Source organism: Mustela erminea, chromosome 14 (genome assembly GCF_009829155.1).
Source record: "Mustela erminea isolate mMusErm1 chromosome 14, mMusErm1.Pri, whole genome shotgun sequence".
Taxonomy (NCBI): Eukaryota; Metazoa; Chordata; class Mammalia; order Carnivora; family Mustelidae; genus Mustela; species Mustela erminea.
In genome coordinates, this window is record NC_045627.1 from 81487702 (window position 1) to 81510398 (window position 22697).

Genomic DNA, 22697 nt, shown 5'->3' on the forward strand with positions numbered 1-22697 from the left:
TAGTGTGAAGTTTCCACTCCTAGCTTTGGGATTGAGCCTGTGACCCAGACTTGAGGCCATCCCTCCATCATGATTCCCTGGCCACTATGATTGCTTCAGGTGGGGTGGTGCCAATGACCGTTGGTGACACTTTTGCTGGGAGCGCTGGGGTCAAGGTCAAGGTCGTTCCCACCAGATTTGATCCTGAGAGCATGTAACACTGGGATTCTTACAGCCAACTTGAAACTACCAACTACCTAGGAACCTGCGATGGAAGCCAGTACAGTGCGGCTGGAACGGACAGGTGGGAAGAACCAATAGAAAAGAGTCAGGCATCAGATAGGAGGCTGAACTGCTCACCTCTTTAGATGCGTGTGTTTCAAAGTCACTTCTTTTTTTTTTTTTTTTTAAAGATTTTATTTGTTTATTTGACACAGAGAGATATCACAGTAGGCAGAGAGGCAGGCAGAGAGACAGAGAGGGGGAAGCAGGCTCCCCGCCGACCAAAGAGCCTGATGCAGGACTTGATCCCAGGACCCTGAGATCATGACATGAGCTGAAGGCAGAGGCTTAACCCACTGAGCCACCCAGATGCCCTCAAAGTCACTTCTTAATGACTACAGCAGTGAGATCACTTGCCTTTCAAACTCCTCTGTAGGCGTCTCAAATACAAACACAAATGATAAAGAGAATGTGGCACAATGATTCGAATTCTGTGATCTTGGTGATGGACTCCGGTGAGCAGCACACTACCACTAACTCTGCACCATGAGCCTACCCTCACTTTGCCCCTCTGCTCCGCCAGGGAGGGGGACTGACTGTGCCCTCCAAACTCCTTCCAACCTTCTGCACCTACACTCTTGCCCTCACCCAGGATCTCCTCCTTTAGTGTTATCCTACTCTGCTTACAAGAACCAACTGTCCTCTACAAGGCTAGGTCCCTGACTGTCTCAGACCAAAGGAATGACTCTTAACTTCTGACCTCTGAGTGATCCAGTTTTCTGAAGCACTACTTTGGACTTGGTAAGACTGGTTTGCATAGTTCCTTGGCATTTCTTCATGACTCTTTGGCTCCCGATCTTCTTGAGGAGGATAGGGATTATGATTTTTAGCACCTAGCACTCAGCATTGCACCAGCTGCACTTGGCTGATGTTTAATAACATGGACTCTTGTTAGTATCCTCTCCTGGAGCACGGCCACCTGCCAGTCTCCGTTCTGGGTCATCAGAGTTTACTGGGTTGACTAGGGCATCTCCTACATCATTTTGCCAACCGATGGGATTCCAATTGTATCCAGGACGTTGCCGGGCCCAAGACACAGAGGAGACAGGACCGCACCTCCTCCCTCCAAGTTCTTCTCACTCCCCCCATACCTGACACCTCAGATGAGGCATATAGTGCATTCATTCATTTATTCACCGAAGACTCACCAAGAACAGTGTGCCAGGCCTTGGGTATCCAGTGATGGGCAAATCAGATGCAGTTCCTGCCTGCGGTCTTGATATGAAGTCCCCTCCACACAGAACTGGGATTGCTTTTCCTCTGCCTGCTTCTCTGTCCCTAGACCCTGAGATGTCTGGGCTTAGGTACTTGCTTGGGTCTGTCATCCCCTTGGAGGTAGGGTCTGTCTGTCCTTTGCTGATGCAAGAACCCTCCTTGGAAGGTCTTCTTTCTCCCTACCTATTCCCCCTTTTGTGCAAGACTGAGATACGGCTCCTCATTCCCAGGGACAACCCTCTAATCCATTTCTCCTGCTCACAAATTCCTGGCTAGGTCTCTCCTAAAACTCATGAAATCTGGTCTCCCCAGGGACAAATTAATGGTTAGTTTGAACTTTGCATCTTGAGTGTCCATTTGGTTTAAATTAGTAAACCTAAGGAAATACACTTAATCATGACAGGTGATGGGAAAATAAAGCCAAATTCCCTCTGGGCTCTGGCTTGAGGCAGTGACTCCAGGCCACCAGCCAGGGGTGATGGGTCTGGCCTTTGACTATGAACCCCAAGGATAACGCTCCGGGTCTAACCTGCAGCCTCAGCTGCCTCAGGTGCTCAGGACTGAATGCTGTGTCAGCGACTAGCGACCCGGATGGCCTGTCGTGGGCAGGGAATGTGCCAGTCTCTTTTTTGATTTTCACAGAGCGCAGCGGCTGTGAAAGATGCTGAGGGTGGGGGTCGGAAGAACTCGTCCCAGGGGCTGCCTGGTGCTGGTGGCTTGGCGAGGAGCCAGGCTCACCTTTGTCCCCAATCCGTGTGCCAGGGCGTGGAGCCTGGCTGGCAGTTCTGAGGCAAAACGAAGCTGCGAGTCTTCTCAGGGGAACTTCCTAGGGAAGGGGGGAAAAAAAACGAATTTCAGGTCGGAAAGGAGTAGGGAGAGCAAAAAGCGGGAGGGAGGGAGCTCTGTTCAGCAGGGTGCCGGGGCTTCCTGGGCCGGAGTCCCCTGGCGCGCCTCTCCCATCTGCCCACGTGCGGGCGGTAGCCGGGAGCCCGGGGCCGGAGAGCGGGAGTCGGAAGCCGAGCCTGGAGCCGCAGAGCAGCCGCAGGCGGGGACCCAGCGAGCGCGCTGCCCCGGGAGCCGAGCGCAGGGGCCGCCCACTGGCGGGGGAGCCGGGGAGCGCGCAGGGGAGGCGGCGGCCGCCGCGGTGGCAGCGGGGCTTCCCCGGGCTTCCCCTCCCATCCCCGGGCCGCGGGCGCACTGCTCCGACCAGGGCGCGGAGGCGGCGCTCGGCGCCAGGGCGCGGGGAGTCCCCAGGGCGCCCCCAGCTCGGCGCCGGGCTGCGGGGCGGGGAGCGGCGGACGCGGCGTCCGCGAGCCCCGGGGCCCGCGGCGGCTGGTGGTTTGGGCTGAGCCCTCCCCAGCGCCCTGCCCGCCCCCGCCCGGCGCCCGCCTCCCGCCTCCCGCCCCCGCCCGCGGCCTGGAGCGCGCCTCCCTCGCCGCCCGGGGTCTGGCGAGCCCGCGCCGGTCGAGCTGCGAGAGCCGCCGAGAGCACCACCGCCGCCGCCGCCCCGGGAGCTGCTCCGGCCGCACCATGCGGGAGCTGGCCATCGAGATCGGGGTCCGAGCCCTGCTCTTCGGGGTCTTCGTGTAAGTAGTGGCGCGCCGCCGGGCGGGAGCGCGCGGGCGCGGGGACCCACGGACCGAGCATCTCTGCGCCCCAACTTTGGTTTGCGCCACCGCGTCCCCTCGGGGCCTGGATTCGAGGGGTCCTCCCCGCCCAGTGCCGGTATGTGTCCTACGGGACCCTCATGATCCCCTTTCTGGGATCCGGGCCGCGGAGGACCCGAGTAAGCCGGGCTAAGACACGCTCCCGCCACCCCCACCGCGCCAGGGAGCGGGACCGGCCGCCGCTCGGTCCCCTCGCCGGCGCGGGTCGCGGGCTGCGCACCAGCTGCCCGGGGAATCGGGGCTGCTCCCCTGGAAGCGGGCGCGCAACCCCGCTCGCGCCCTCGGGAAGTTTCTCCTTGGGTGCGATCTTCGGAGCCCGACGTTTGCAGTCCTTCCTCCTGGCCCTTCTTCTATAGCCCCTCGCTCTGCCCGGGGCCGGACTCCGCCTCCTAACCTGTGCCTGGCTTTGGTGCCCCAGGGTTCAGGTGAGCGTTTTCCAAGGAGACGTTTGCGGTAGTTCTCCGGCTGGAAAACTGTTGCTGCGGGGGCTCCGGAAGTCGGGGGCCGCAGCCCGAGCCACCGGCTCCCTATGCCCTGAGCTCAGTGCGGAGCCGTTGTCCGCTTCGGGTGCAGGCGGGGGCTCTTGGGGACAGCAGCGAAATGCCCCTCCTGTCTCCGAGCGGCTGGTACCTGGAAATAGCGATCTTGGAAAGAGGAGGGGGCCCTGGCACAGACTCTTTCAGAGATGTCTGAACCCCAGGGCGCCCCAGGGACCCGCTACGACTGGCCTCCCGGGCCCAAGCGGCTGGGAGCGGTCGTGTCTCTGCCTTTCAGCTGCAAACCCTGATCACGCCTCATCAGCTCAGACCCACTCCACAGTCCCTTTGATCTCTTGTGACAGAGGGGCCGCACCTGCACCTGACCCTCCATTAGCTGGTCAGGTTCTCTTTTCCCATCTGCCCATGGTTGTTTTCTGACAGCGCTGTAAATATTAAAGTTGCATGAACTTTCTGGACTCGCTGTCTTCTTTTGAAAAGCCCAGGCAGCGGTTCCAAACAGGAGGCCCCTCTCTGGATTCCTGCCCCAATCTGGAGTCATTGATGGCAAGTGGGAGGCTGTGAGTTGACTTCTGTTCCTGCAGCCCAGGGTATACACATGGAAAGAAAGACCCTTTCTTGCATGTTTTCCTTTCCTAGGGATCAAATTCATCCAGAGTATTTATTCACAGCATCCTAAAGGATGGTGAGTTCCCCCAGATGCGGACAGGCCCCCTCTCCCAGCTTCTGACCAAACACTGCTGTTATTCAGTGGGAAAAAGGAATGAGAATTTCAGTTGGGTATTGATGCAGTTGGGAAAACAACAACAAAACAAAACAAAAAACACTTTTCCCTTCTCCTCGATTTTTCTACCTTTGGAATAGATATTAAAACTAGTGATAGCGTGTGATCAGATGGGGACAGTTTCCAGTTGGCAGCTAGGCTAAATCCCATTAAATTATTATATGATAGAAATGATAAAACAGTGTTCTGTACACGGTAGGATTTAGCATTTATTTGGGGAGTGTGTGTGTGAGTGATGCTAAAATAAAGTGAGGTAGGCTTGCAGGTTGCCTGGTTTGACTGTTGCTGGGAATTGTCAGATTAAAAAAAGACACGATGGTGTGCAAATATTTATATTGTTTACAGATTTCCCTTCACGTATTCCCGAAAACATTCATGAGCTGTTTACAAATAGATGATGGTCTGTGTCGTGGATTTGAAGATGTGATAATTATTGTTTTACATGCTTTTTGCTTCCTCAAAGAATGTTATGTAAAAATCAGGCAGGCAGTTTATATTCTTTTTTCCAAACTTCCCCTTTTATTAATTAATGGGGATCTGCTCTCACCCAAAGGGAAACACCTGGGCATTGATGGTGTTTTTGGATGATTCCCTGATTTCATATCAATTGGATATATTAACAGTGTGTCCAACGTGTGGCTCTTTGACCTGCGAAGACCAGCTGTGGTGTCAGTGGGAGACTCCCTGGGTGGGTGGGAATCTTGGATGTTTAGATGCTGTTATCATCGAGTCGATAGCCACCGTCGGAAGGACAGACTGGACGCTCACAGATACAGATGACCCTTTGTTTTCTTAGATAAGCTCTGGTGAGGTGACAGAGGTTGACTTTTGGAGGAAGTTTTATTGTTCCTTTTGCCAGTGCTGGTCTGATGGCAAGATTCCAAGGTTTGTACCCAACTCCGCTCGTGAAGGTGGTGATCTCGGTAGCAGGCCCTCACCTGAGTAGGTGGAGAAATTTCTGGGCAAGCTGCATCTACTTTCGCTGCTGCTGAGAAATTCATTATCTGCTCCTGCTTGGCGTAGGTCCCCTATTTCTCAGGTTAAGAGAATCATCTTTTGGGGGAAAGATACCTTGCTTCTCTGCTAACTCGTGCCTCTAGGGGAATAGCACCTGTGCACACACTTGTTCTTGGATTATATTTGCTCTGAGTGAGAGCAGGATCCCACCAGCTGATGCCCACCTGCTCCTAGGAGTGCAAAGTTAGCTCTAATGAAATGCAGCTTTGGACCCTTGGGTTGTAGGTTATATGTTATATGGCTATATGCTTTTTCTTTTTCCTTAGGGAACCAGTTCTCTGTCTCTAGACCAGGTGTAGTGCTGAGGTTCGGTGATTCAGGGTCCCAAGAGAATGCTCTCCAGGAAAACCCCATAGATCATCCAAGAGGTGCACACTGCCTTTTGGGCAGCCCTGCCTAAGAAATTCATGCCACTGGAAGAAAACTAGGAACGGGTACTGCAAAGCAGGGCTGGCACATAAAGCTTAACCTAACAGGAAATAAATTGGTTAGAGGACCCCAGTGTTTAGGAAAAATCAAAGTATAACGTAGCTTTGAGGCTGCATTTAGTGCTCGGAAGCTGGCGTGGAGACCCCTTTGCTCTTTCTTGTGGACCGTGGGCGGAGCAGCGAGCAGGAGCTCCAGGGGGCTGCCTCTGTCCTGCTGCCACCCAAGACTCCAGCAGAGATCCTGGGAGCTTTGGTGGACATGTGAAGCCGGCCCGGGACCTTGCTGAGCCAGCATGGTGTGGATCCGAGGAGGTCAGCCAGCCGCCCCGCAGGCAGGTGCCCTAGGACTGGAGTATATTACCTCCCCCCACTGCCCTCACTGGCACGTAAGTGCTGTTGATTGAAGACTTAGTATGTGCCAGGCGGTCATGAAGCCAGTCACACGTACCACCGAAGCCTTGTACATGCCCGATGGAAGGGTACATTGGCAGCTGTGCTCATGCATGCAGAGGTCGAAGCGCAGACTGAGGACCCGCCCCGGGCACAGAGCTAAGAAGGGCAGCTCTGAGATCTAAAGGTGCTCCTCTGTGTCATCGGGACACTCCATCACCTCACTCTACTGCTCCAGAAAAAATAACTGCCTGTGAGGGGCACTTGGGTTTATTGTGCAAAAGGCGTTCTGTGGGATTTCTCTGGTCTCATTGCGCTTGAGATGTTCTCCCCACTTTACAGGTAACCAACGTTTACAAAGGGTAGGTAGCTTGGCCGAAGAGACTCAGTGGCAGGAGGTGTAGTCTGGGTCTGAACAGGCGGTCGGCCCCGTGTCCCTGGGCTGCCGGCCACTGTTAGGGAATGGGTCCAGCACCAGGCTTCCGGGACTAGAGCAAAGGGGACCCGCATTCTAGAAGCCGTCTCCTTCTACAACCCGTTGTCTCCGGGGAAGCAAATGAATGCCCTGGAATGATGTGTGGAAAGGGCTGTCACTCTGGTTCTCACATTGGAGTCTCAGGGCAACATTTCAAAGGGGGGTGGGGTTGGTGAAGTTTCCCGTTCCCTAAGAGTTACAGATTTTGAAAGGTCTTCCTTAGGTCTCTGGAGCCCAGAGGGCGAGATGTGGAGAGAAAATTGCAAGTCAGAGCCTAAATGGTAGGCTCTAGAACCGATAGTAGGCCAGTAGGCTTGTGTACCTGTTGGCCTTTGTCTCCAGGACATCAGTCTGTCTGGAAAACCCTTTGTTTCTAGCACTGCAGAATGGGCTCTGGAAACATGAGAAATGCTGCATCAGAAATGCAGATGGAGGGGGAAGATGGCCTACCTCTTTCACCCGTGAATCTGTGTTTCCTGCGGTCCTCAGTCCTGCCCTCTTCCTCTTTCTCCCCTTTGGGGTTCCGGGTGACTCCCCGGCTGGGATGTCCCTCTCGGAGCTATGGGTCTGCTTGGGACACTGGGTTGCTCAGGAATGAACGCCGTTTGCCTCCATTCAGATCAGTCCTGCATCCTTCTTGGAGCCCTTCATGGGTTGGGGGCCTGTGCCGGGGGCTGGGGATATTTGAAGAAGGAAGACTGGGGGTGGGGGGGCCTCCCCAGAGCTCACAGTTTGGTCAGGTGAGCACAGAGTGCGCTGCTGTTCGCGTCTTTTCCCTGCTGTCATCACTGGCTTTGAAAAGTTTTGCCTTCAGACCTTTTTCTGGGGGCGGGCACTTGTGCTGGTTATTTTCTTCCCCTTGGTTGGTACACTTCCACTGGTAGGATTCGAACAGATCCAGGGAAACCTGGCACTTCCGCTGGTCCAGGCGGTTTGTTTGAGGGCACTGGCTGTCAGGTAGGTTTTTGGAGTATTGGCAGAAGGGAGCACACTTTCATTATTACCCCTCAGAGTCCCATCTGGGGCTGTAGGCCGGGGACGGTTGTGGTCGTAGGACAAAGTGCTCAGTTTATGGAGAGGGAGGGAGTAATGAGTCCTGGGAGGGAGAGAAGGAGGAGGCGGGGGCCAGGGAAGGCTGCCCAGAGCTGGCATCCCACCGAGTCTTGAGCATCGAGTGGCAGGTGTGGAGGGCCTGGCCCGAGGACATCCCTGCGGACAGTGTGTCTGGGAGCCAAGGCTGCAGGGTTTGGAGGTGTATTTCGGGTGGGGATCAGGTCACTAGGTGTGGCCTCAGCACAGAATGTGGGTTTGGAGGTGGTTGGTAAGAGTGGCAGGAGGAATTTAATTCAATTTAAATTTAATTAAAAAAAAAGAGTAGCAGGAGGTGAGTCTGGGACGAGAATGTGGGTGCCCTGACAGGGCACCTTAGAAGGTGCCCTTAGAAGCAGTAACTGGGGAGCCCGGGGAGGTTTGAAACGAGCAAGCCTCGTGCTCAGATGCTTGCCCAGGATGGAAAGCGATAGCTCCCTTCGGTGCAGAGGCTGTTTGCTTGTGTGACAATACCCAGCTCTGCCGCCGCCGCTGTGCCCCACTGGGGGCCTGTGTTCTCTTCTGCCTTGGGTTGTGGTCAGCCGCCTCCATGGCGGGTTCCAGACTGCTGACTGCTGGTCGGTGGGGGCTGGGACTCTGTTGTTATCTTCGTTGTTTTCTTTGTACTCCCAGCCAGGCCTTCTTTGGCATGAAACGTGGTCGGTGCCTCCTGAGTGCCCTCCGGATTGCACACGATTTTCTGGTGGTCATCCAGCCCTCCGAGCGATCAGCTTCAGTGCAGGGCGAGGCCTCAAGTGTGGTTTGCTGACCACCTGTGTCAGAATTGCCTGGGGCTCAGTTCCCACTTAACTGAATCAGCATTTGGGGATGGCATTCTGGGAATCCGCATTTTTAACAGCAGCTCCTTCTGTCCATCACAATCGGGATCTCCTAACATGCAGTCTACACCCTCTTGTGGTAGGAGGGTCTCCTCTGGTTCTTTTCTCCTTTCTGGCCACACAGAAGACTACCCTTCCTAAACCCCTGCTGTAAGGTGGGGCACATGTGGCACATGTGGCACATCGTACATCCTGTAGTGGCCTGTCATTGTCCCTCTCTGACGGTGGCGAGCATGGAGCTCCGTGTTGCGATGACAGAGCTGCAGCATGCGAGCTGTGGGACGGCAGCCCTGGAGAGCCATGCCCTTGGCCGTGGGCTTTGTGGGATAGAAGGAGATTTCATGTTAATGACGATATGGGGGCTTGATTAGCTAATGTAAAACAAGTCTGTTCCGTCTGGCTGATATACCCGGACAGTTTTGCTTGCTCTCTAGAAACAAAGAGTCACTGAGGCAAAGTAGGATAAGGGAAGCCCATGGACTTTGGAGCTAGGCAGGTGTATGTTTGGAGTTTGGCTGTGCCCAGTGATTAGCATGTTGCCTAAAATTTCTTCATGTGGGAAATGGGAACCATACTCAGCGTCACTGGACATTGGTAGATAAGATGCTCTAAGTGCCGACAGTACTCAGAACAAAGATTAGATGCTTCTCCCACTCCTGTGATTCTCAGGACCCATGAATGAGAGTGTTAAATGAGGGCATGTTCAGCTTAGCACAGGTGCTCAGCAAATGGTAGTTAGGACCACTGTCCTTTTATTGAGATGAATCCTTAATGTACACTGAAGAGAAATGCTATAGGCAGTTAACGATACTCAAGATTCAAATGATTCACTGCAGGATTTCTATAAAATAATAAACTTGTTTAAATATGTTTCAAGGGATTCCTTTTGCCCCCATCAGTGATGTACATGAGTTGCCATGAGCTCATTCAATGGATCGTCCCCCCCCTTCCCCCACATAGAGCAGTGTGGCTGGCTCCCTGTTTAACGAAGGGGTGGCCTTAGCACTGTGCTTTCTCGTTGGTCACTTCAATCGCCGGCTGTTTACAACAGTGATTTTAGGACACTGAATCAGAAGGGGTGTTAGCAGAATTGCCTCGGGCCATGGGGAGGGAAATGCTGCATTCTTATCCTTTACTTCTGAGTCTGTGCTCATCACCCAGGGCTCTGTGAGAAGCCCGGCGCAGGGACTTTTCCATCAGACACCCTGTCCACCCCCAGTCGGTGCTGGGCTGAGTGTGCCGAGTGCCTCTCCCCTCCCTGGGGAGGCTTCTGCCTTGTCATCTGATAAATGAAGCAGCCTTCTGTTTGAAATATTATTCGCCACTGTAAAGTGAGTCTGCTGAACCCGGAATTCTGAGAATTGATGATGTTTTGCCACAGGGAGATAAATGCTTGTAGCTTGGCAAAAAAGGAGAGCATTAGTTTCAGAACTTGTGGGTAAAGTTATCTCAATTAGTTATAAGGATTATGCCTTTTATGACCCACACAAGGCTCATAAAAGCGCCCTACTTTTATTTTTCTGTGATAGTGTTTTTAAATATGAAAATCATCTTAGTCATAGTTATTTCCTTAAAACATATAATCTTGGTGTTCCGTGGATGGATTAGGAGCCCTGGTTCGTGGCAAGGAGCTGGACTCACACAGAACCAGACCTGTCCGTGTGTTCTCATTGATCAGCTAAAGGCACAGAGGTATCGAGGGGCTTGGAGATGTTCGTGAGCAGGAGGCAGCTCTGCGCCCAAGGATGGCTGCATCACCAGCTTTCAGGATGACTGTGAAAAACCATCCTGCAGAGCTGAGGGATGAGTTGTTTTTCTGTCTCCACCGAAGACGAAGCAACGAGAAACAGGGTCAGAAGCCGCAGGAGCATCTAGGTTGGTTGTCAGAAAGGTAGCAGTCTGCCAGTCAGTGCTAGACGTTTCCTTTCTCCTTTACCAGCGGGTTTTAAAAACATTTCTATTCAAGCGTTAGTTCAAACCATATGCAGTTGCTGATATTTGACTGTCTTGACCTACAAAAAGAGGAATTGCATTTAGCTCAACCTAAAAATAATATACACAGAAAAAAAATGCATGATTTATAATTGCATGCTTCCCAGAATACGCTTTACCCATCAAGCCCCATCCCCCCCACTGGGGGGCGCCACCTCCCTGACTTTGAACATCATTTTTGAACTCCGTGTAAGTAGAAATCATACAGCGTGACCTCATTGTGTGTGGACCGTCGCGCTCAGTCTGTTTTAGAGGTTTATCGGTGTTGCACTTGTAGCTTGTTAATTCTGATCATTGTAGAGCCTTTCCTGGTATGATGGGACATCTTTCTTCTTTCACTGTTTATGGGCGCTTGGGTTATTTGTTGGCTTGGGTTAGCAAGCATAATGCTGACTGCTGTTTCTTGGTGAACATACTTTATAATTTCTGTTGGGCGTATACCTAGGCATGGAAAGGCTAGAGTTATTCATTTGAGGTTTTTAACGAAGAATTTGGCCTTTCTTTATCTACCTTCTGACATAGGGATGTAGTCCTGTATCCTGCTTTACTCTCCATCTTTCGAGCAGCTATTCTGTGAGAGTCCATGGTGGGTCTGGTGAATGACATGGGGGAGCCAAGGGCTGGGTCCCCACTTGGCAGGCGGGCGGGCAGCGTGGCTCAACAGGAGGGCTTGGGAATTATTTCCTGACTGCTGATTCTAAAGACGAACCTTAGCCTTCTCATCTGTAAAGTGGGGACAAGAGTATCACCCACCGGGATGCTGTACCATTGAAATAATGCAATGCGTGACAGGTGTCTCTACAAAACTGACACCTAGGAAGTTTCAAGCCAATCTCCGTCCCTTGCTCCATCTTCCTTCCTGTGGGGAGGTGGAGTTGGTGGTCAATGTAAAAATACCCTAATACCCAATGAAATAATAATAAGAAGAATGCAACTGGCAGCCCCACAGGAGAGCTGAGCCTTGAACTAGGATTTAGGAAGTTTCAGGGGACCATTCTAAATAATCTTCTAAGAAATCATTGAGAAGAAGACACGGCCAGTACATACATATGTGGAGGTATCTTTTAATTGAGCTGTATCTCCAGCTGTAGAGGGAGGAGAGAAGACAAGCTTTAACGCTTCCTGTATATCCACTTTGCTCTAGGCCCTTGTCACGCCTTGGATGATTTAATCTTTGCAACTTCCCAAAAGGCCATATTGTTGTCCTCATTTATAGAGTGAAGAGTTAATGCTGCTCCTATACAAAAAACTCTCACCAATCAATAAGAAAAGAGCTCTTTAAAAGAAAAATGGGCAGCAGAACTAACAGGGAACTAACAAGTATACAAATAACTAATGTGCCTTTAAAACTGTGCTTTCCATAGAAATGCAAAATACGCATCTGAAAAGAACAAAATAACATTACATATAGACTAGCACATGATTTTTATTGTGCCAGGACAAAAGAATGCACCACCATTGGAATTAGTGAGGTAGGAACTATCTTTGGCGTGGGAAGATACCCATACACCGTCGTTAGTGATAAAAAGTAGGTTACGTAAGTGTGCATAATTGTTACTTTAACGTGGTAGTATAATAAAATCAATTTGTGTTTACATCTGTAAGAGAAAAAGCTATAAAGATATACAACAGAATCTTAATGGTGGTTATTTTGTGCGGATGGGTTGTATAAACATTTACTTTTTTCTTCATACTATGTATTGTCACATTATTTACAGTAAACATTTATTACTTTCATACATTATCAGAAAAATCAATATAGGGAGTTTCCTGTTGTGGGGGAGAAAGAAACTAATGAAATATCCTTCCGTAGGGCACTGGGTGAATCCTCTGGGGACTGCTTTAGAAATATCTGAAGTGGAATGTGTTGAAGTCAACCTTTCTATATATTTTTTAAAAGATTTATTTATTTGAGAGGAAGAGCACGACCAGAAGAATGGGGGGCAGAGGGGGAGAGGGGAGAGGAGAGACAGAATCTCAAGCGGACTCTGTGTTGAGCGTGGAGCCCGACCTGGGGCTCAAACTCATGCCCCGAGATCGCAACCTAAGCTGAAATCAAGAGTTGGACGTTTAATCATCTGAGCCACCCAGGTGCCCCTCCCCCTTTCTGTATTTAACAGGAACTAAGATATCTAAAGGAAAACCAGAAAGTAAAGAGTAACATCCAGATGTACAAGACTGTGGTGAAGCAGATGGCTGTAGGCAGGATGTAAATAATTTCTTAAAAGAGTGGTGTTGCAGTGCACGGACAGCCGTGAAAGTATCCTGCCCTCTGACTTGAACTCTTAGAAAAATGTCTTGAGGCACTGATGTAAAAATCCTCATGTATGAAGACATTCATTGCTGTAGCCCATACAAAGCACATCTATTTGTCAAGCAAAAATAAAATAAATTAAAACTCAAATGGTCAACACTTGAAGAATAGTTTGATAAATTATGAACATAAGAGAATACTATATGCTACTTAAAATAATAATTTTGAGAATCAGAAGAAACATGGTAACATTTTACGGTGTGATCATTGAGAGGAAAAAGTACTATATGAGAATCAATCTCAGAATCAAATCTATGGGGAATATGTTTGATTTGCACAAATATTAGGAAGGATTACACAAAAGTGCATGTGTGTGCTGGCAATGAATGTTTCTCCTCAGGTTCACATTTTCTTTAAATTATAAAATAGTTGTGAAAGTTGAAACAATACAAAAGCGTAAAGACCTGCTTCGCCTCTGTGCCAGTTCCATTCCCTTGACTTTTAATTTTGATTTATTTTTTTACAACTTTTTTAAAGTAACATGGGGCTCTACATGGGGCTCAAACTCATGACCCTGCGATCTACAGACTGAGCCAGCCAGATGCCCCTCCTTTCACTTTTTAAAGTCAAATTTTTAAACAGTGTGTACTCTTTTGTGTGAGTATTTTGCTTGGCACGTACCTGAGATTCATTCATGTTGTGCTTTGCTGTAATTTATATATATATATGTATATATTACATATTTTACTTAATATATACATACAATAAAAATATCAGTACACATAACATAAAATAAAAACGGAATAAAAACTGAAAACACATTTTATATCTATAGTTGAAATTTTTTTACTTAGTTTACATCTACTTGAGTCTTTTTACTGGCTGTGCAGTGTTTCATCATATTAACCTATTCATGGAATTTGCAGGTGTTTTAATTTTTTCCTGCAGCACACAATGTTACGATTGTGCTTATGCTCTGTAGCACACCTGTTAAAATATCGCTGTGATAGACTTTTGCAAATGAAATTTCTTGGTCAAAGGCCATGTGTATTTTAAATTCTGCTGGACACTGCCAAATTGTCCGTCCAAAGGGATATATACACGCCTACATTCTGTTTTTCGACATCCTTGCCAATACTGGATGTTGGTAATGTATATTTATACAACATTTTTATCTTTTCACGCTGGTATTGGCTATTTTTCTTTTTTTCAGTTAAGTTTTCATTTTAATTCCAGTGTAGTTATCATACAGTTTGGGTCAGGTGCACGCCATAGTACTTCAACAACTGCCTACGTGACCTGGTGCTCATCATGACCGGTGCCCTCCTGACTCCGCGTCAGGTGACTACATCGCCCACTCATCTTCCTTTGGTGAACCGTCAGTTTGTTCTCTATAATTCAAAATCTGTTTCTTGGTTTGTTTTTCTCTCTCTCTCTCTTTCCTTTGCTTATTTATTTTGTTTCTTAAATTGCACCTATGAGTGAAATAATATGGTATTTGTCTTTCTCTGACTTATTTCTATTAGCATAATACCCTTTAGTTCTTTTCACATCGTTGCAAATGGCAAGATTTCATGCATTTTATTGCTGAAATTAGGTCCCATCATATATATCACATCTGCTTTATCCCTTCATCTCCTGATGAACAATGGCTGAGCACCACCCTTCTGTTTACTGTCTCCGTGAACTTGGAAGTCCCTTTATCTCTGTCCTCCAGTTCCCTGTTCTTCAATATGGGAGAGGGGCTGCTGTGATTTCTGTGTTTTGTAATTCGTTCTGGTTTCCTGTGTGGTCATATACACTGGCAATTTTTTGTGAATTTATACAGCTTGAACATAATAGTCTGTGTTTGGTGGTGACAGAGCTCTAAATATATTAAAGCAAGTTAACTGTACTATGCAGATCCTCTGTATTCTCACTTTAAAGAATTCATTCTTCTTAATTTGGTCTTTTCTTTGTTAAGTAATCTCTACACTCAACGGGGGCCTCAAACTCATGACCCTGAGATCAAGAGTGGCATGTTCCATCCACTGAGCCAACCAGGTGCCCCTAATTTGGTCTTTTTAATGTGAAGATAAGCTACCTCTCAACCTAAGGTAGTTAGAGCATTTACATTTTTGGGGGAAATAACTAATATTTTGTCATATTGCTGCCAGCTTGTTCTGTGTTTACTTTTCGTGGTACTCTTGCTCTTTCCCCCCTGATTTCTTGCTTTTGGCTGAATAGTTCAAGTTTGCTTTGCTGTCCTTTTTTTCCTTTAGTGATTTGGAGATCAGAATTCCTATATCTATCTGTCAGGTTAGTGTTCTTAAATCTTATCTCCTTCTGATGAACCTTTTAGTATTACGAAGTTTTCATCTTTGTGTTAATATTCCTTATCTTGAAGAACGCTTTATCTAATACCTGTATCTAATACCTATATATCTAATAGCTACATTATATTTCTTGAGATTAATGTCTGTACAGAATATATTTCTTATCCTTTTACTTGTAACCTGTCTGTGTTTTTAATGTATCCCTCTTATAAACAGCATTTAGTTGTATCTTTTAATTTTATTCAATATGGCTCATCTTTGCCATTTACATTTGATGCAATTATTGATATGGTTGAGTTTAAGTTTACCAGTTTGTTATTTGTTTCTTATTTGCCCTATCTGCTTTTTGTCTCTTTTTTTGCTTTTCTTTTAGGCTAATACTTGTTAATATTCCATTTAACTTCTTTTTTTTGTGACATATTTCTTTTTAATTTTAATTTTTAGTTGTGATAACAAACACATAGGAAAATTGACTGTCTTAATATTTGTAAGTGTACGTTTCAGGAGTGTTAAGGATATTCATGTTGTTTTGCAACAGATGTCTAGTACTTTTTTCATCTTCCGAGAATGAAATTTTATTTCTTCTTTTGTGAATTTTGGCAGATTGTTTCAGAGAATTGGTCCACTTTACCTCGGCTATCAAATCTGTGAACATAAGAGTTGTAGTTGTTCATAACATTCCTTTAGTCTCATGTTAAGTTTCCGTGGGATCTGTAGTGACATTCCCTTTTTAATTTCTGACATTTCTAATTTGTGTTCTCTTTTTTTCTCAGTGAGGGTGGCTAGAGGCTTATTGATTTGATTATTTTTTGGAGTTACTTTTAATTTCATTGATTTTCCTCTCTTGATTTCTTATTTTTGATTTCACTGATTCTTTTTTTTAAATTTATTTTTATTTATTTTCAGCATAACAGTATTCATTATTTTTGCACCACACCCAGAGCTCCATGCAATCCATGCCCTCTCTAATACCCACTACCTGGTTCCCCCAACCTCCCAACCCCCACCACTTCAAACCCCTCAGATTGTTTTTCAGAGTCCATAGTCTCTCATGGTTCACCTCCCCTGCCAATTTCCCCCAACTCCCTTCTCCTCTCTAACTCCCCATGTCCTCCATGCTATTTGTTATGCTCCACAAATAAGTGAAACCATATGATAATTGACTCTCTCTGCTTGACTTATTTCACTCAGCATAATCTCTTCCAGTACAGTCCATGTTGCTACAAAAGTTGGGTATTCATCCTTTCTGATGGAGGCACAATACTCCATAGTGTATATGGATCATATCTTCCTTATCCATTCGTCCGTTGAAGGGCATCTTGGTTCTTTCCACAGTTTGGCGACCATGGCTATTGCTGCTATAAACTTTGGGGTACAGATGGCCCTTCTTTTCACAACATCTGTATCTTTGGGGTAAATACCCAGGAGTGCAATTGCGGGGTCATAGGGAAGTTCTATTTTTAATTTCTTGAGGAATCTCCACACTGTTCTCCAAAGAGGCTGCACCAACTTGCATTACCATCAACAGTGTAAGAGGTTTCCCCTTTCTCCAGATCCCCTCCAACACATGTTGTTTCCTGTCTTGCTAATTTTGGCCATTCTAACTGGTATAAGGTGGTATCTCAATGTAGTTTTAATTTGAATCTCCCTGATGGCTAGTGATGATGAACATTTTTTCATGTGTCTGATAGCCATTTGTATGTCTTGATTGGAGAAGTGTCTGTTCATATCTTCTGCCCATTTTTTGATATTCCATTTAACTTCTTTATTTTATTTTTAGCTACACCTCTTCAAAAATGTTAACAGTTTCTCTAGAGATTACAATATACATTTTTTAACCTACCACTATTAAGTCAATATTACACCATTTCAAGTACAATGTAAAAATCTTATGACAACATATTTTCAATTCTTTCCTTATGCCTTTGATACATTGTCATAGAATTCGCTTCTATGTATAAATCACATAAAACATTTATCTTAATTGATATTCTTTTATAGAAATTATATAAAAATATTTACCCACATACTTACCATTTCCAATGATCTTTATTACTTCTTTCAGATTTGGTTTTTCCTTTAGGATTATATCCCTTCAGCCTGAAGAACTTCCTTTAGCTTTTCTTGGAGGGCATATTTGCTAGAAATGAATTCTCTTGGCTTTTGTTCTGTTAGAATTGTCTTTTTTTTTTTTTAAAGATATCTTTGTTAGATGTAGAATTCTAGGTTGACAGTTTTCTTTCAATAATTTAGAGATGGCTTTGGAATTGTCTTGTAGATTCCAATTATTTCTGATGAGAAGTTACCTGTCATGGTCATTGTTGCTTTCCTGAACATCATGTGGTTTTCTTGTTGGCTGCTTTTAAGAGTTTGTCTTCATCTTTGGTTTTTAGCAGTTAGACCATGGTATGTCTACGTTGGTCTCATTGTATATTTCCTGCTTGGTTTCCTGGACTTTCTCAGAGCAATGGTTAGATGTCTTTCATCAGTTAAATATTTATAAGACATTATTTTTTCACATACTTCTTCTGCCCTGATCTCTTTCTCCTTTCTTTTTGGTTTTTTCAGTTATACAGATGTTAGACAGCTTTTATTACTCCACAAGTCTTGGATGCTATGTTGTATCTTTTTTGTTGTTGTTGTTATCTTTTTCTTCCCTGTGGCTCAGTTTAAGCTAATTTCTACTGACTTATCATCACATTCACCTATTCTCTATTTTCTACTCTGTCTATTCTGCTGCCAAGCCCATGCAATGAATGTTTTATTTCTGATGTTCATTTTTTTTCAGTTACAGAATTTCTATTTGGTTCTTTTTTAGAGTGTTAGTTTTTCTGTTGATGTTTTCTTCTTATGCATCCATTCTCTTCATCTTTCCCTATAATCTTTTAATATATTTATAATAGAAAGCCCTTTCCTGCTAATTCCAGCATCAAGGTGATCTATGGTTCTGATATTTTTTCCTGTGGAGTGTGGGTCATATTTTACTGCCTTCTTCGCATGTATAGTAATATTTTGTTTCCTATTGGACATTATGGATCATAGATCATAGGAACATTAGATCATTACTGTCTGTTAAAGATTATTGGATTTTATTCTTATAGGAAGTTGATCTACTGTTAGGTCATCTTCATCCTTAGAACCTTGGTTCTAGGCTATATTTGTGTAAGTCTGTCTTGGTTTTGCCTTTGATCCTACGGTGCATCCTTTAGTTCTGGGATGTGCTTTTTATTACTGTACTTTGGCTCTTCTGAGGTCTCAGTAGAAAGTCTAACTTGGAAAAACTTCAAGTCCAACTCTATCTCCTGGGACTGGCTAGCTGCTGAAATTTCTGCTTCACTTTTAGACTGTGGCTGTTACATCCCAATGGGGTCTTTGGGGTCTTGTCTTACATGTTGCAATATCTGAGTTAGCCAGTAATTTAAAGGGAATTTTTACACAGAATTTTAGGTTTCCCTTTTCTGGCTAAACTTCTTTTCAGGAAGGTTTCATCTTTGTTGTATTATCTGGTATTTTATTTCTATCTGCTTTTTCTTTTTCATAGTTTTTTTCCCCTTCTTCTGCTTTGCTGATTGTTACACCTTAAGGTATAAGACCAGCTATGGATTTCTTTAGGTTTTCTTTCTTTTCAGTGGTGTTTTTTGAGAGGAAAGAGAGACAAAATGAATGGGTTCAATCAGCCATCTTAGGCTGGGTGTCTTTTTAAAATTATTTTGCAAATTTTTCTTGGATACAATGTTCATGTTTTTTAATACATAAATTATATTTTTTTAAAAAAATTCATTGATTCTTACTTTTACCTATGAATATTTTTGTGGTTTTCTGAGTCATCATTCACCTGGCCTCTTCTTTGCCCACCTAAAATCCTACAGGTATTTTTCAAGACTTGGCTCAGAATTTGCTTTTCTGTGTTATCTTGTCTGAACCTAATAGCCCTGAATGAATATGTATAGATAAAATGCTGATGACAGAGTCATATAGAAGACCCACATTTATCTTTTCACTTAATGATGGAAATATTTTGTTCCTGAATGTGTTGTGCTTTTTTTTTTTTTTCTTTTTTTTTTTTGGTAAAGATTTTATTTATTTATTTGACAGAGAAAGAGAGACAGTGAAGGAATACAAGCAGGGGGAGTGGGAGAGGAAGAGGCAGTCTTCTTGCTGAGCAAGGAGCCCAATGTGGGGCTCGATCCCAGGACCCTGAGATCATGGCCTGAGCCAAAGGCAGACGCCTAACGACTGAGCCACCCAGACATACCATGTGTTGTGCTTTAATTGAGTTTTGTGGACCAATGAAAAGATTTCAGTCATGTAGGGAGAACATATTAAACTTTAAAAATATGAACATGTACTCATGAAAAATAACATGAAACATAGATGCCTTGCTTTGATTTTTTTCGGGACACAGAGGATGCTCTTATTATTTGCTGAAAGTAGCCAGTTGGGGTGGTTTGGCTCTGGGGGGTGATGAAGATGATAACAACTAGTATTTATTGAGCACTTACTGTATGCTGAGTAGTGTGCTGTGGCACTTTGGACTCCTTATGCCTTCACACAGCCCTGTGAGATAGAAATTTACAATTCTTCTTATTTTTGGATGAGAAAACCAAGGCTCAGAGAGGTTAAAGAACATGCCCAGTGTCACACTGCTAATCAGTGAGATGAAAGTGCTTTCTGTGAAAAATTTAAATTGAGTATTTTAGGAGCTGGAACTAGGCACAGCAGATTTGGGCGCAGAGGGGATGCGAAGGGATTGGTAGTGTGGCTTTCTGATAATGAGATGACCCTGGCAGCCCCCATGAAGTCATGGACGTGAAGGGGAGAAAATGGAACATTGACATTTTACCAGAAGGCACCACAGAGTGGATTATATTATACCCAGTGTCTGACCTGGCTGGGCTCTAGGCGTTGCTCATCCATCTTCCTCTGTATTGTCTCCCAGATGCCCTTACTTAGATCCTCCTTATGGTTTAGGAGCAGAGCTTGGCCTAGAACCTCACTCTCTTGACTCCTGGCCACAGGCTGCTGGGGCGGCTGACTTCCTGTGCTGCTCCTGCGGCATGAGTTCTGCACAGTCGCGCTGGTCCGTTCCCCACCCTGTTGGGATCCCTTGAATGCAGCTGTATTTCTTTTCCTTTTCCTTTTTAAAAAGATCATTTATTTGTCAGTGACAGAGAGAAGGAGAGAGAGCACAAGCAGTGGGGAGCGGCAGGCAGAGGGAGAAGCAGGCTCCCCTCCGAGCAAGGAGCCCGATGCGGGACTCGATTCCAGGACCCTGGGATCATGACCTGAGTCAAAAGCAGACACCGAAGTGACTGAACCACCCAGGCATCCTTGCAGCTGTGTTTCTAAACAGCCTCTGGAGGGCAGCTGGAGAGGAGAGCTGCTTTTTATCAAAACAAGCTCTTGCTCAAAAGGAAGTCCTGTGGCCAACACTGGTTTCCCTACCACCATCCAGGTATAAGATGAGTAAGTTCTGGAAACCCAAGGCACGGCATAGTGGTTGTAATTAACAGTACTGTATTATGTATTTGAAGGTAGCTAGGAGAGTAAACCTTCAGACTTCTCATCACAAAAAAGAAATGATGGATCAGTGCCATGATGGAGGTGTTAATTAACACTAGAGCATAATCATTCTGTAGCATGTAAATGTATCAAAACAACACACTGTGTCCCTTACACATACACAGTGTCCATTAGATCTCAGGAAAGCTGGAAAAAAGTCCTGACAGTTGACAGTTCCCCCCTGAATTTATCACACTTCTGTGGCACACATGGGAGAGACGTGTCCACAGTCCCAGAGCACGTGAGGTGACAAGTGAGTCGTGCCTTCAAGTCTGTCCTCTCCTCATGGTTTCTGTGACCTAAAGTTTCCTGTGGACTTTGTCTTAAGTATCAGGACAAGGGATGAACCTGAAGTTCAGGGGTAGTTGTTTCTGGAGGTGTTTTTTTTATTGTTGTTTTGTTTTTGTTCTTTGTTTTTAGTGAAGTCCAGCTTTGAAAGCTGGAGGGCACTGCCCGTCACACTGAGAATACCTACACTTTGGATGGAGTATCTACGGATGGTGACACAGCGCTTTCCTTGGTCCTGTTCCCTATCCTGGGAGCAGCAGTGGGTCACACGGGGGCCGAGACTGCACTCCCCTCACTTCCGATGCTGTAGAAATCACCCCCATCCTTCACTCCGGCAGATTCATACGTGCCCTGGTTGTGTCCCATACCGACCCAGGCTTGAGAATGTGAGACAAGGAACAGCACACACCTGCCTCACCAGGCCGTTGGGACGCAGCAAGGCCAGTCCTTCTGGCTAGGGGAATTGGCGTTATAGGGGGACTGGCCAGGAGGTGGGAGGGTCCAGTGGAGTTGGGGTTTGGGTGGGAAGAATGGCAGTGCTCAGAGATGGGACACCAAATGGAGTGAGGATGTCTGGGAGCCGCGTTGCCCTGGCCAGCTGTGCCCTCCTCTGGGCAGACCTCACTCCTGGCTCTCCAGCCTTGGGGGCTGCCCTTAGAAGTGCTTCTCCAGGAGTAACAGCATCTTTCTTTTTGGATGCTTCCTCTGTGTCAGGTGAGGGTCTTTTTTAGCACAAGCACATTTAATTCATTTTAAGAAAATCTAAAAAGTGAAAAATCACGCCTAAAATCAGAATGACCTCATTAATATATTAAGAATTATATCACTCAACATCAGAAAGTATCTTTATTTTCGCAAAGAAACTCAGCAGGAGTTTCTGGAGAACAGCACAGCCTAATAATTTCATTGGCCACATTTTTCACTGTCAAATCGGTTTTGCAAAATACCGTCTAACGATTATTGTTCCACATCGCTGTTTTGGATGACCTGGAGAGGTCTCTATGGAAATTAGTGAATAGTCAGAATATAGGATTATTTAAAAGAAAGGCAGCTTTACGACTTTACAGAAATACAGTAATAACAATCCTACGTTTTCACAGTGCAACCGGGTGAGGTTCTCAGGCTTTGTGTGCAGTTAGCTCATCTAGTCCTTATGACACCAGCATGAAGTGAATGCTGTTACCTCTCCCCCTTTGCAGGTGGGGAAGGGCGGGGCGGGGTTGGTGATCTGTCTGTGCTCATTTGCCAGTAGGCAGTGGAGGTAGAATGGGTTCAGGTCTGCCTGGCTTGGGTAGCTGGCGGTTTCTGTCGCTCTCTTGCTGGGGTTGGGTGGGGTGATAGCTTCGTCTGCAGCCACCCACACATTGGTCTTCTGGACACTGTGCCCGCCAGGGGTCTTGGTTGTAACAGATCCATGGTCAGAGGCCGGGGAGTCTCGTGTCAGGGATCCCCGGGATCTGGAGCCAGACTGCACATCAGATGCTGTCTCCATCTCTGCTTAGATTTCTTCAGTCTCTCCTTTCTCAGTTTGTGAATCTGCAAAGTGGGGATAAAAATAGAACCTACCCAAAACTGTCAGGGAATAAATTCTGGCGGGCTGGTGCATGGCAGGCAGGGCACGTGC

The 22697-nt window shown here is 46.2% G+C and overlaps 1 protein-coding gene across 2 annotated transcripts in view; it reads left to right on the forward strand.

Moving 5' to 3' along the window:
- Positions 1-2528: 2528 nt before the first annotated feature.
- Positions 2529-22697, forward strand: part of PLPP4 (phospholipid phosphatase 4) — a 116303-nt gene continuing 96134 nt past the window's right edge. Inside the window, exon 1 of one of the 2 annotated variants that reach the window (XM_032313731.1) lies at positions 2529-3062. In XM_032313731.1, the coding sequence (XP_032169622.1) occupies positions 3007-3062 (56 nt within the window). In that variant the 5' untranslated portion in view covers positions 2529-3006. The remainder of the gene's footprint in view (positions 3063-22697) is intronic. The other variant, XM_032313727.1, reaches the window with a different exon arrangement.